Genomic DNA, 14,015 nt, shown 5'->3' with positions numbered 1-14,015 from the left:
TTCACTGGGCGTTCAACGCCCACTAGCACAGGGAAGCTGGCGTTGAACGCCAGCAAAGACATCCCTGCTAGGCGTTCAACGCTCAGAATGCTAGAGAGATTGGCGTTTAATGCCAGTCAGGGTAGATAGCAAGAGCGTTCAACACCCAATAAGCTGACAGAGCTGGCATTGAACGCCAAACCGAAGCACACCCTTTGAGTGCCTGAAGCCCACTCAAGAACCCTCTAGCCTAGAACCAAAGGAAACCATAAAGACTATAAAGGTTCCTTTGAATGAACTTCTGTAGTGCATAAGTTCTGATGACTACTCATCCTCCAGTGAGGATGAAGACACTAGGAAAGAGCGAGTTGCTCGTTTCCTAGGAGCTCTAATGAAGCTGAACGCCAAACTATTTTGTACAAAGCCTCTAGAGGAAGAACCTCACTGCTTACGAAAGAACTCCATGCTTTGCTTCAGCAAGAGCTACCTCAGAAGCTTCCAGATCTTAGACGCTTTCTGATTCCTTGCACCATAGGCACTATGACTTTGAAAAAGCTCTGTATGACCTAGGATCAAGTATTAACCTCATGACACTCTCAGTAATGGAGAAGTTGGGAATTCTTGAGGTACAAGCTGCACACGTCTCTTTAGAGATGGAAGACAAGACCATGAAGAAGCCATATGGCATAGTAGAGGATGTGTTAGTTAAAGTTGAAAACCATTACATCCCTGCAAACTTCATTGTGTTGGACATAGGAGAGGATGAGGATGACTATGTCATCCTTGGAAGAACTTTTCTAGCCACAGCCAATGCTATCATTGATGTGGCTAAGGGAGAACTAACCCTAAAGTTAGGAGAGGATCACATCTTATTCAAGATGCCTCATCCTAATTCTCCCTCTAAAAGAGAGATAATAGTACAACACCTGGTGTGACAACCCTCTCTTTCTGTGCAGAGCTCTGCAAAGCCCCCAGACATCAATTCTAAGTTTGGTGTTGGGCAGCCCTCAACAAGCTCTAAGCACAAAGGTACTAATAAGAAAGTATCTAAAGGCTGGAAGGACAAAAAAGTCCCAACTGAAGGCCTCTCACATGGCATGAGAGTTGTCTTCACTAAGAATCTAGTCCTACCACATATAGTGAACTGTGTCCTATCTCTAGAGCATGTAGAGCTCATTCATGAGAGGATAGGCAGAAAATTCACCATCAGGGGCGAAAATCTGAGCCCTTACTCACCTCCTTAAGGAGCTGAAGGTCAAGCTAGTGACTTTAAAAGAGCACTTGTTGGGAGACAACCCAACTTTACTCAACCATTTATTTTCTTTTTGTTTTTCTTTCAGTTATTAGAGTCATGATCATGTGCATCAGTCAAGAGACAGATTTCACAGTAGTGAAAACAGAACACTCCAAGTGGAGTGTTAAAGTTGAACGCCAGTGAGGAAGCCCTCCTGGGCGTTCAACACCCCAAGAGGGGAGCATTGCTGGCGTTGCACGCTAGCCAGGGAGCAGCCCCTGGGCGTTCAAACGCCAGTGCAAAGAAGCAGGGAATCTGGAATTCCCTAGCCTCTCAAGATCAAGAGGTCCCACAGAAGCTCCACCTACCCCACCTTCTTCTACTCTACTTTGCTCGAGGGCGAGCAAAACTCTTAAGTTTGGTGTTGCAAAAGCTTTGCTTTTTGACTTCTACTACTCTTAAGTATGGAAGAAGAGGATGGAGCAAACTAGGAAGCATGCCCAAGAGCCTGTGCAGCCGCCTCAACAAAGACAAAGGAGTGACATAGAAGAGATCAAGTACTACATCGGATCCTCAAGGAGGAGTAGTAGCCATCATCATCCAGGTGGATTCGTTCTCTTTATCTCTTTGTCTGTTATTTTTCTATTTTCTGTCTGTTTTATTTCCTGTTTTCTTGTCCTAGTTGCATGATCATTTGCATTGATGTCTTTAAGTTGTAAAATGTTCCATATATCTCTCACCTTACTTAAATAATTTTTTTTAAAAAATTGAGAGATGCATGAATTTCAAGTTTAAAATAAGATTAGTTAAATTAGCTTGATGTGGTGTCATTTGCTTTTGTTTTCTGAATGTATGATTAAATAGTGCATGTTTGAAGTTGAAATTTTAGAATGTTGGCTCTTGAAAGAATAAGAAAAAAGGAAAAATATTATTGATAATCTGAAAAATCTAAAAATTGATTCTTGAAGCAAGAAAAAGCAGCAAAAAGGAAAAGAAAAATCATGTTGCAAAAGAAAAAAAATTTATATGCATGCGAAAAAGAAAGAAAAATGGAAAAAAGAAAAAAATTATAAAGCAGAAAAATCCATTACTGCCCAAAAATGCAGGAAAAGGAGGGCAGATTGAAAAAGCCAGTAACCCTTTAAACCAAAAGAGAAGGGTAAAAGGACCCAAGACTTTGAGCATCAGTGGATAGGAGGGCCCAAAGGAATAAAATCTTGGCCTAAGCGGCTAAACCAAGCTATCCCTAACCATGTGCTTGTGGCGTGAAGGTGTCAAGTGAAAAGCTTGAGACTGAGTGGTTAAAGTCGAGGTCCAAAGCAAAAGAGTGTGCTTAAAAACTCTGGACACCTCTATCTGGGGACTCTAACAAAGCTGAGTCACAATCTGAAAAGGTTCACCCAGGTAAAATGTCTGTGGCATGAATGTATCCGGTGGTAATATTGGAAAACAGAGTGCTTAGGGTCATGGCCAAGACTCAAAAATTTGTGTTCAAGAATCAAAATAAGCTTAACTAAGAGAGTCAATAATATCATCTGGATTCTAAGTTCCTAAGGATGCCAACATCTCTGAGTTTCAATGGTTAGTGAGATCCCGAAACTATTCAGAAGCAAAAAGCTACTAAGTCCCGCTCATCTGATTTTAACTAAGCTTCATTTGAAACTTAGAAATTTATTGTATCTTAATTTTCTTTTTATCCTACTATATTTTTAGTTGCTTGGGGACAAGCAACGGTTTAAGTTTGGTGTTGTGATGAGCGGATATTTTATATGCTTTTTGACATCATTTTCATATAGTTTTTAGTAGTTTTTAATAATTTTTTATAAGTTTTAGTGTTAAAATCACATTTTTAGATTCTACTATGAGTTTTTGTGTTTTTGGACAATTTCAGGTATTTTCTGGCTGAAATTGAGGAGTTGGAGTAGAAGTCTGATTCAGAGATAGAGAAAGCACCGCAGATGCTGTCTAGATCTGACCTACCTGCATTTGGAAGAGCTTTTTTGTAGTTACAGAAGTCCAAATGGAGCTCTCTTAACAACTATGGAAAGCTGACTTTCAGAGCTTTCCAGCAATATATAATAGTCCATACTTTTCTCCGGATTAGAAGGCCCAAAACTAGCATCCAACGCTAGCTTCCAGCCCCCTTCCAAACGTCCAATACCCAAAGAGCAGAGCCCAATGTCCAAAAGGCTCAGAAAGGACCCCTAGCTGGCAATCCAAGCCCAAGAGACCTCAATGCATGTGGACCTCATCAAAGCTAAGCCCAAATACTCACCAAGTGGGCTCCAAGTATATTTTTGCACTAATTAGACTATTTTACCCTACTAGTCATCTATTTAAGGGATTAAACTTATGTAATTTAAATACAACCATTCCCGGGGATCTTCGGACCTTCTTCAACTTTCCTCATCCTTTGGGAGAGAGGTCTGCCATTTTTACGTTTTTCCATTGTTTTCATTTTCAGTATGAGTTTTTAAACCTCTTAGGTTGAGGGAGGAGGCCAGTTGAGTCCTATGAATTAATAAAAGTACTATTTCTTCTTCTTCGATCCGTGTCTGATCTATCTCTAAGATATATATTCCGATCTTCATCGAAACAGGACGATCTGACAAATTGGCTCTGTTCATCACATTAAGACGAACGTGCCTGACAAACACCCGCGTCTACTTGGGTTCATGTGAATACTTGGTTGGAAAGCACGAATCAACAGCTATGGATTTACATCTCTCAGATGGTTAATCTACGATTTCATTGGGGACTTCTCGTGACATCAGTTTAGTCGATCTCCGGGGAGATTACGGTCTTCGGGGAGATTACGATCTCCGTGGTATAGGCTAGATCCAAGAAGCAACATTTTATGATCCGAAAGATTCTACCTTGTCTGTGGAGTTTTGAGTAGGATTGCCAAGAGAATGGATTGCTATGCGCTTCACCCTCCATTGGATTGAATACCAAGGGCCCTGGCGTTCATTCTGTAGCAGAGGAGATCAAAGACCATTGGCGTGGCTTTGATCACTTACAGCCTGCCATAGAAGAAGATCATTCACAAGCAAAGAAGATGATAGTACCAGAGTTACTTAAGAAAGATGAAGCAACTCCGACTCTCAACTCTATTCCTATCCCTGAAAATACTTGCTTTACTCATTCGGCATTAAATAGTTTCTTTTGATGAATATAATCCAATTACCTTCTGATTCTGCCTGACTAAGACCTGCAAGACAACCATAAGCTTGCTTCAAGCCACAATCCTCGTGGGATTGACCCTAACTCGCTCAGGTATTACTTGGACGACCCAGTGCACTTGCTGGTACTGCTGCTGTTGTACGAAATAGTGTGAGTTTTGCGTACACGTGCACCAACTTCCTTTGCACCTTTTACTTCCTCCTGTTTAAAGTTGGAAGTAAACCATCGGTGTTGTCAATATCTTAAGATTATAATTAATTATTAATTATTTTATATAAATTAGATACTATCAATGACCAAGAAATAAAAAAGTTATTTAATTTTTAATGGAAATTATAATTAATTAATTGTAACTGCACCTCCAATTGAATAGGATGAACCTCTTCGAATTTATTTATGAAGTTCACATCATCGGTCATCTTTCTAACTTTATAAATTAAAAAATATGAATTATCAGATATTTAAATTTCAATGATAAAAAAAAGTCTTGTCAATTAGGTTAAGCAAAAGTTTAGGTATATCACATATATCTCCTTTGTGTAGAATATCATTTAACATATTAATAATAAAAAATTATAAAAACTATTATTAAAAATACCTCCACTAATGTTTTTAAAAGTAAATATTGATTATAACCTACCAATAAAAGTGGATCAAGTATCTCTACACAGCTATTTTTTAAAATTTATTTTGCCTCTTTATTAAAGACTACAAAATATGCAGTTATAGTCATCAATGACACCAAACTTGATTCAGTATCTGGTTAGCGAAAAAATAGCATAAAAAAATTAAATATAGACTTATTCAATATTTAATCCACTGTGATTAGACTTTAACTTAAAAAATAAATAAAAATTTTGGAGTTATGGATAAAAGAAGACGGTCACAATTTGATCACTTAACAATTTTTGTAAAAGCATAGATAGACTTGTTGCATTCACATTGGCCGTACCACCAGTCTAGAGGATCTATAATATGACTTATGGTAGCCAAGACAACACAAACAGCAATTTGAAAAAAAAACTTATCGAAATAAATAAGATGAATAAATAAAAATAATCTCTGTGCAATAAATTGAAATTGTTTTCTTTTTTCAAATTTTTTTTCAGCTAAGAAAATTACTGTATCTATCTCCTTTAATAAATTGATTTTGGCTTCAAAAATTTTTAAGAATGCAGTCTCATTTAAAATATTCCCAATATTACTCCTAAGTTGTTCATATCTTACAAAGCTAAATAAATAAAGTGAAAAAAATTACATTAGATAACACACACATAAACTTAAACTCAAGAATTAAAAAAAATTATATACGCCTATCTTTAAATTGGACGACATTTTTATCTTTAAGATTGAAAAATATCTTTGTGTCATACATAAAATTTTGTAAAACAATCTCCCATAACAAATTTAGTTTATTACACAAAGAGTAAAAACTCACATAAAAAGAACAATTGAATTTTAAGTACTTTTGGAGTATTACTTATTATCCAAATTAATTAATTTTATAAAGACCAGTTGAAAAAATAAATTTATTCATCAAAAATAAAAAAGCTTAAATTTATAGCTAAAGAATCCAAAAAAAATTTCTTATCTATCATCTACTTTTAATTCAATAACATTGTACTTAGTAGACTAGTGATCCTTTTCAAGAATTTTAATGTAACATATTGAGTTTTTAAAAATTAAATAATTAGTTATTTATGAGTTATTATATTTATTGAGATTTTATTTTTAAAAAAATTATTTTACCAAAAGTAATTAAAAAGAATTTTATAATTATTGAAATTTAATTTAATTATGACTTATTCTATTAGTTTAAACTATTTATTAGAAATTATTTTGATAGGCAAAATTAAATTGATTTTTATAATTATTATTACCATTTTAATTTGGATTAATTAAAATTATTATATGATTTTTCTAAATAAAATAAAATACATAATTGATTTAAGGGAAAAAAAAATTGGCCGAAGCCATTTGGGAGCAAAAGAAAGAAAATGAAACATGGCTTATATGTATATATACATATATATAACCAATGCCACTTAATCACTTAATCATAAATTGTCCTTAATCATTATTTAATATTATTATCCGTTGATTAGCTCCATTCATTTGGCCGAGACCCAAAGAAAAAAGAAAAGAAAAGAAAAGTGGCTTGTAATATATATATATATATATATATATATATAACTAATGACATCTATAATGCCTAAAACACCACAAATCATAACTTATCACCAATTGTCTATAATCATTCATTCATTTATCACCGGATGAACTTGAGGAAATAAGAGAAAAATTGAAAGAGAAGTGACCGAAAATGAGGGAGAGAAAATGTGAAACCTCCATGACTTTCAGCTTCGATTTCTTTAAATCTGTAATTCGAATCAATAATCTAATACGATAAAAGTGTTCATATCTTCCTCCTCTACACGTTGGCGTTATTTTTGTTCGGTACAAGTTGACGGTAACGTGGCTTCTCTTCCTCCACTACAAAAAATTTTGGTTAAAATGGCAGTTTTTTTGGGTATTTACGGCAGTTTGAACCGCCATTATTACCAAGAACGGCAGTTTCAGAAAGTGACGTAATTCTGGGCACTATTCTAATTAAAACCGCCACAATTTTTTGGGTTAAAATGACGGTATTTGGATAGGTTAAAACGGCGGTTCAAACCGCAATTATTTCCAAATAAAACGGCATTTTTTGTCGGTTAAAATGGCGGTTTGAACCGCCGTTATTTTCAGGATTAAAACAGCGGTTTTTGTTAGTTAAAATGGCATTTTTGAACCGCCATTTTTACCCTGATAGTAGCATTCTGATTAGTTAAAATGGCATTTAAAACCGCCATTTTTTACCGGGTTAAAATGGCGTTTTTAAACCGTCGTTTTTTCCTGATAGTGCCATTTTATTGGTTAAAACGGTGTTTAAAACCGACGTTTTTACTGGGTTAAAACGACGTTTTTTGTTAGTTAAAACAATATTTTTGAACCGCCGTATTTACCTTGACATTGGTTGGTTAAAGTGACATTTTTTATCGTTTAAAAAGACGGTTTTTACCATCATTTTTATTGCGTTAAACAAATAATTTTGTGATTAAAATTTCATAATAACAAAAAATCATAATCCATAAACGAAATATTATAACTCATAAACAAAGTATTAAATATAATATATGATTTTTTTAGTATTGAAAATAAAAAATAATAATTCCTATACAAAAACTTGTCTTACTAAACTAACTAAAATACAAGCATTGCAATAAGCACTAATTAGTCAAATCTATCATCTAGTTTCTTAAAATATGTTAATATCTAATAATGTATTTAAACCATCTAATAAGTATTATTTTTACTACTTAGAATATGAATATACAAGCCAAGTAGTTTAGCTAAGTGATGAATAAGATTTAGAGGCCAAAAGTTTTCTCCTTTTGTAATTAACTTTAAAACAAGTTTGCCTTAATTTTTTGGTCTCTTGTGTGAGTTCCATCCCAAAAACTTGCTCTAGAGAAAGAATTCCTAATTGAAGTGAATTAATAAAGAAGTTAGTATCTATTAACAAACTATATTCATGTTACACATATTCTAACTGGAAATATATATCAAACTGCATACTAGCTTGAACATTTTTTATTTTTTTTTCCTTCTTTTATTAGGAATAATTTCACATGATCAACTTATATGATGGACGGGTCACAGCAGCACTCATCTAGGAGGCAGCAACAACACAAAGCTGCAAGACTGAGAGGGAACCAAAAAGGAAAAAACATCAGTTACACAAAAACAAAAAAAGATATATAACATATTTGTTAGGATTTAATTTTATTTATTTAATGCATTTAATTGAAATACACACTAATTGCTATCCAATTAAAATATTCTCTGATCTTAATCATCTTATTCAGTTTTAGGTTCATCTTATCATTTGAATAAAAAAAATACTATTCGTACATCAAAATCGACTACTAAAATCAGTCACCAATATAAATATATATGTAATTATTTATTTTCAAATGTAAATTTATATTTTAACATGTATTTTATAATTTTAGTGCACTCGTAACATAGTCGTAGGTTTAATTAATAATAAAAGATGGCAGAATATGAAATTGGGAAGCTTACCATCCCTCAAGGAAGCCAGTATTTCTTCTTGGTGGTGGTGCAGCAGCATATTGTGGCGGTGCCATCACTGGAGGACCTTGATAATAACCTACCAGCACAACAATTTCTGCCACAGAAGAAATTAAAATCATGCATATATATGGAGAGAAGAAGCAGTTCTCTTTCAATATTAATCTATCATATCATATGGTACAACAATATAAGGAGCTAATACTAAACAAAAAATTACTATAGTAATATAAGAACTAAGAAATGAAAAGGGTACCTCCTTGAGCAGGGTAGGGATATGCATACTTGGGATCACTCATTTCCACCAAAATAATCACAAAGCTCTGAAAATATATAACATGGACAAGTTATACAATGGGCTGAGAAATAAACTTAACTAAACTCTTTTGTAAATTTGCAATTTCCTTTTTTTTTTGGTTCAGAATCTAAAAGAGGAGAAAACACTGAACTGAAACAAGTAAAAAAAAGAAAGATCCAGTGGTTATGTTATTATCACGAGTCAACTTGATATCCATAAAGAGCTCATAGTTTCCAAGATCCAGGTCCATCTATCAAGATTCATCATTTCTCTTTTTATGATTCTACTTAAAAAAAAAGTAAGAAATTAACTAGAATAAAAAGAGATTGGACTCTTTTGATTCTTTTAAATAAACTACTTAAAATAAAAGAAAAATACAAGAATAAAAAGAGCTATAGTTGTATATAATATTATATTATATTATTGTTACTAATGAAGAGAAGATCAGATAGTGATTGTTGGATTAAACAAGTGATCAAGACCCCTTAATTACTTGAATAATGTTATATACTTATATCATGGATCACAATGTCATAGAAACAAAAAAATGATAATACAGTATAATTCATCACTATAAAGTCAACCAATTTTTATTCCTTGAAAATAAATATATACAAATGTATATAGATTTTTCAAATATATTTCCATTCTTACTTCCATGAGAAAGTATACGAGGGAGAATAACTTACTTCCATCTTTCAAATATATTCCCATTTTTCTTATTCTTTCCCGTCCCCTGTCATATACTCAAAAATAAATTACCAGTGTTTGAACAAATTTGTTAAAAAAATCGAGCATGGAATGGATAATGTGTTAGGGAAGGAAGGTGGATGTTTAAGGAATGTATATATATATGACCTTACATCTAGGGCATTCGATGGCTCCTTTTCCGCTACAGGTCTCACAATCTTTAAGTATCTGCGAAATTAAAAAGCAGGGAAGATGGTTAGTCATTTAGTTGAAAACTTGAAATGAAGAAATGATAGACACACTGAAGCTGCATCATATATATGGCTTAAGTGGACAGAACCTGATTAAATAGCAGGGCATTTGTTAGTATAAATAAATTTATAATCTAAATGAATATGAGGCGTGCAGATTAAGAGAGCACACTGAATTAAGTGAAAATCCTCCAGATTTAGCAGTAAAGGGTGTTGTGATGCATCTTCTAGTGGCTGTGAATGCTTGGGGACCAACCAAACTGAAGTTGTTATAGCAGTGGATAGAGATAAGCAGTGGACAGAGATATATGACATTTTTCTCTTCCCTTTCCTTTCTAGGTAGTTCTATACTCCTTCTTCCTCTCTTATAGCAGTGGATAGAGAAGACAATGAATGCTTAATGGCTTTTTGAATCCAAGTTCATCTGTTGCCATCTCTTTCTCTCTCTCCTTTGTGCAGTTAGATGCTCTTCAAAACTGTAGAAAATTAAAATTGAAGAGTGCAAGGTCAAATTTGTAATAGATTACAAACAAGTTCATCACTACAAACTAGTTATTCTACATTAAATATTATATGTAGTAAAAAGAGATTCAAGGCTAAAAAACTTAACTAGTAAAAAACATACAGCTAAACATAAGTATACTTCCTTTCCTTTTGGTGGAGAAAAGAAAAGTGGGATCCAAGGTTGCATCATTTCTACTTCTAGGCCAGTGCATGCCAAGAGCCCCAATGACATCTTTGCGTATTAATTACAGATGGTCTACAACCAAGGACTAAAAGAGAATCAAACCTAATTCCTTTGATCTTACCAGTTGAGCCAACCCTTATTTGCAAAATCATAGAAGATCAACCTTCTGCCATTAACATCATCCACTACAATATTTCAAGGATGCTGCATGGCCAAGTTAAATATTAGTAACACACAAGAAGAAGTATCAAATCCAGCTAAGCTATTAACACAAAACAATTACATGTCTTGAAATAGTGTTTAAAAAATTGATCTGAAATGAAATAATTGCATCTCACTTTTTCTTCTCATGTTGATCCTTGACAAGAAGTGCAGAACCAAAAGCACCTTTTACGATTTGCTCAAGTACTTCATACTGCTCCATGTCATCAACAAGTAATTGAAAATTTCACTCTCCTGAACACAAAGTGCAGCACAAATCAAGCATATTAGACCCTTGCACATTTAGTCATTTATATTGAACCATAATTCAAAATTTAAAGTAAATAAATAAATAAAATGTAGTTAATCAGAAACAAAGGAATGCGGTTATACGAGATTGCACCAAATGGCATTGGGCGCATGTGATAAACTGTTGTAAAAGTGCTGCACAAAATTGATCAGAATTTAGTCTTTTGATAGTGTTAGAATAAGTCAATTCTTCAAAATAAAAGACTTTTATATATTAAGTAACATTGAGAATGGAACCATTTGTATGTGTTGCTTAAATTTAAGTTGAATCCGCATTCCAAGCAAGTGTTGTCATTTTCAGGGGAGGATACAGCCATGCGACATTGATTTGAACCAAAATCAAAACAATATCTTTTCAATTCCTTTTATCTAGTCATTTTTTGTACATTTATTCTTAATCAATGCATTTTGATACAAATTAAAATAAGAGACACACATTACAATCTCGTATAGATTTTTAAGATTATCAATAAAAGTGAAATACCTTAACAAAACGAAGGTGAAGAATAACAAATTTTCCTGCATTACTACCACCAGCACCAGTGACTTCTCAGATATAGTTGGGGCTCATTTCTCCATCAGCTTATTGAGGATATCACAGCCAGTTTATAAGAGCATTTCCAAGTGTTCTGATATGTAGAACACAGATTAAAGCCTGAAATAGTTATTAATGTTCTGCAAGTATGATAATTGTTAATTCAGTAACTTCTAATTTCTCCCATTCCCAAAGGTAGAAAGTGTCACATATTTGATATTTGACACAGAACACATAAATTCAACCGTCTAATTAATCACCTTTTCAAGTTTTAACTCATCTGACACTAGTAGAGCCATATTAAAACAGCAATGAAGAGATGATGATGAAACAATTTAGTTACAGTCAATTTTGAAATAGTTGAGATTGTGTTTGGTTTTACCATCAATATCTTTCAATCAATTTCCAGTGTGTTTTCCTCCTTTCTTTTATGGAAATTGAACAACAAAATAGGGCATATACATGCTGAGAATAAAGAACAAGAAACATTTTGACTACTACGTCGATATTCAAACCAAATTAATTAAATTTGTTCATCTAATCTAAGGCAAGCCTAAGGCAATCGATTAGAATGAAATATTTTCAAGAGAACAAAGAAAAATAGGGAGAAGAACCTACTCGTGAGTCTGCCGGAGGAGAAACTTGTAGCTCAATAGCTCGATGGACGAGATTGCCAGCATAAAAGAACGCCATAGGAGGAGTTTGCCGCTGGAGGAGAAGTTGCTAGAAGAGACGTCGCTGGAGGAGACGTCACAGGAGGAGACGTCGACGAAGGAGACCGTCACTGGAGAAGACGTCGCAGAAGGAGGTCGCCACTGGAGGAGACGTTGCTGGAGGAGACCATCGCTGGAGGAGATGTTGCCGGAGGAGACCATCGCTGGAGGAGACGTCGTTGGTAGGAGGAGATCATCGCAGGAGGAGATCGCCATTGGAGAAGACATTGGAAGAGGAGGTCGCCGAAGGAGAGATCATGACAGAGGAGATCCCAGTGGTAGAGCTTCAAGATTTCTCTCACCGTGGCAGCATTTCAATGAAGGAATGATTGAATGAGGAGGAGTTAATTTAGGGTTGGGCATTTATACAAGTTGATAATGGCATTTTAAAACTGTCAGAATCCAAAACAACTGCTGTTAACTACAAATTAATAGAAACGACATAATATTGAAATATTAGGGCATTTTTATAGAACCCCATTATATTAATGCTATTTTATATCATTATTTTTGTAGTGCTCTTGAGTTCGGCCAATTAGAGTTTTAGGAGGCACATACGATTTCTGATGTTTTCTTTTTCAGCAGCTCGGTTAAAAAGTTTCTCCGGAGTTTTCATTATTTTAATTTCATACAGAGGTAAAGTTTTGATAATTTCTCACCGATTAAATTGGTATTGGATAAGTGAGTTGATGCTGTGATTGATTGTTGATTAAATTTGACTGAATTTATGTTGAATTTTTGTGATAAATTTGAAGTTCGGCCGGTTTAAGTGCAGCTAGAAACTAAATTATTCCGATGAATTTGGGGCTAGAATATTATTGATGCTCAAGTAAAATTGGAATTTGATTTCCAAGAAATTAAATTAAAAACTGTGAAGAATCGGTAGCCGTAAAGCTCGAAAATGGATTTTTAAAGTTATATATATTTTCGAACTGATTTTAAAAAGATATTTTTGGGTTTAAAGAACTGTATTTGTTACCATTATAATATTATTAATTTAAGAATAAAATTTTGTTTTGATAAGAATTGGGATTGATTTTATAAATAAATAAAATTTAGGGGTAAAATGGATATTTTATAAAAGTTTAGGATTATTTTTATAAATATAAAACAAAAAGGGTAAAGGTTTAGATATAAATCTATAAAATATTGAGGTCAAAAATAAAATATTAAGGAGTTTGTGGTTTAGAAAGTAATTTAAAAAACGTTTGAAAATAAGGTTTTATAAAATAAATTTTAAGAGTATTATAATATTATTTTAAATATTTATTTAAAATTACTCATTTAAATTAGAGTAAATTATTATTGTAATTATTATTTATCAAAGATATTATTTTATAAGAATATTATTATATGTATTATGAAGAATAAAATAGAGAGTAGTAAACAGAGTAATCTTAAAAGTTTTAGGAAACACCGACTTAATTAAAGAGTCTTATGATTCTCTTTCTATAAAATACTTAGAGGATAATGAAAGAACAGTGTGAAGATAGTTTGAACGATTAAGGATAAATAAGTAAAAGACTGAAGAAAGAGAGAAGATCAATCGGCACGTGTGATTATGGGAAGGTCATGAAAGGGTGACAATAGTATGGTTATGGTGCCGAAGAATAAATGTTAATAAGCCGTGACATTTGTATGTGAATAATTGTGCAGGGACGCCCGTAAATATGAAATGCCTTCCAGGAGAAGGGGTCACATACTTTAGTTGGAGAATCAGCACCTGCAAGTACTTGTAGAGGTCATGTTCGACATACTTCAACTGGAAAATCAATGCATGTAAGAAGTAGAAACTTGCAG

General features: G+C 33.4%; 1 protein-coding gene across 7 annotated transcripts; it reads right to left on the bottom strand.

The window, feature by feature from the left end:
• Positions 1 to 7,913: 7,913 nt before the first annotated feature.
• On the bottom strand, positions 7,914 to 12,599 carry LOC148570973 (uncharacterized). 7 transcript variants are annotated; one of them, XM_088510040.1, is made up of 9 exons: positions 12,121 to 12,598; positions 11,452 to 11,596; positions 11,052 to 11,102; positions 10,796 to 10,913; positions 9,942 to 10,661; positions 9,692 to 9,746; positions 8,787 to 8,853; positions 8,522 to 8,627; positions 7,914 to 8,140 (listed from the first exon to the last, which is right to left on the bottom strand). In XM_088510040.1, the coding sequence occupies exons 5-9, from the start codon at positions 10,082 to 10,084 to the stop codon at positions 8,077 to 8,079; spliced, it is 435 nt and encodes a 144-aa protein (XP_088366166.1). In that variant the 5' UTR covers positions 10,085 to 10,661; positions 10,796 to 10,913; positions 11,052 to 11,102; positions 11,452 to 11,596; positions 12,121 to 12,598; the 3' UTR covers positions 7,914 to 8,076. The 7 variants fall into 7 exon arrangements, with proteins under 7 accessions (XP_088366166.1, XP_088366167.1, XP_088366168.1 ...); XM_088510041.1 differs by lacking the exon at positions 11,052 to 11,102 and having other exon boundaries at positions 9,942 to 10,245; positions 10,380 to 10,661; positions 12,121 to 12,597; XM_088510042.1 differs by lacking the exon at positions 11,052 to 11,102 and having other exon boundaries at positions 9,942 to 10,245; positions 10,395 to 10,661; positions 12,121 to 12,596.
• Between the last annotated feature and the right edge of the window lie 1,416 nt (positions 12,600 to 14,015).

This window comes from Arachis ipaensis, chromosome B3 (genome assembly GCF_059453495.1).
Source record: "Arachis ipaensis isolate K30076 ecotype BB chromosome B3, ASM5945349v1, whole genome shotgun sequence".
NCBI lineage: Eukaryota > Viridiplantae > Streptophyta > Magnoliopsida > Fabales > Fabaceae > Arachis > Arachis ipaensis.
This window is presented reverse-complemented; position numbering and strand designations above follow the sequence as displayed.

Coding starts and splice junctions, on each gene's coding strand:
- LOC148570973 (XM_088510043.1), bottom strand. CDS start 10,084: ATGTCATATATCTCTGTCCACTGCTTATCTCTATCCACTGCTATAACA. Junction 9,747..9,941: donor GAGGATTTTCACTTAATTCA/GTGTGCTCTCTT, acceptor TTAATTTCGCAG/ATACTTAAAGATTGTGAGAC. Junction 8,854..9,691: donor AGCCATCGAATGCCCTAGAT/GTAAGGTCATAT, acceptor ATATATTTTCAG/AGCTTTGTGATTATTTTGGT.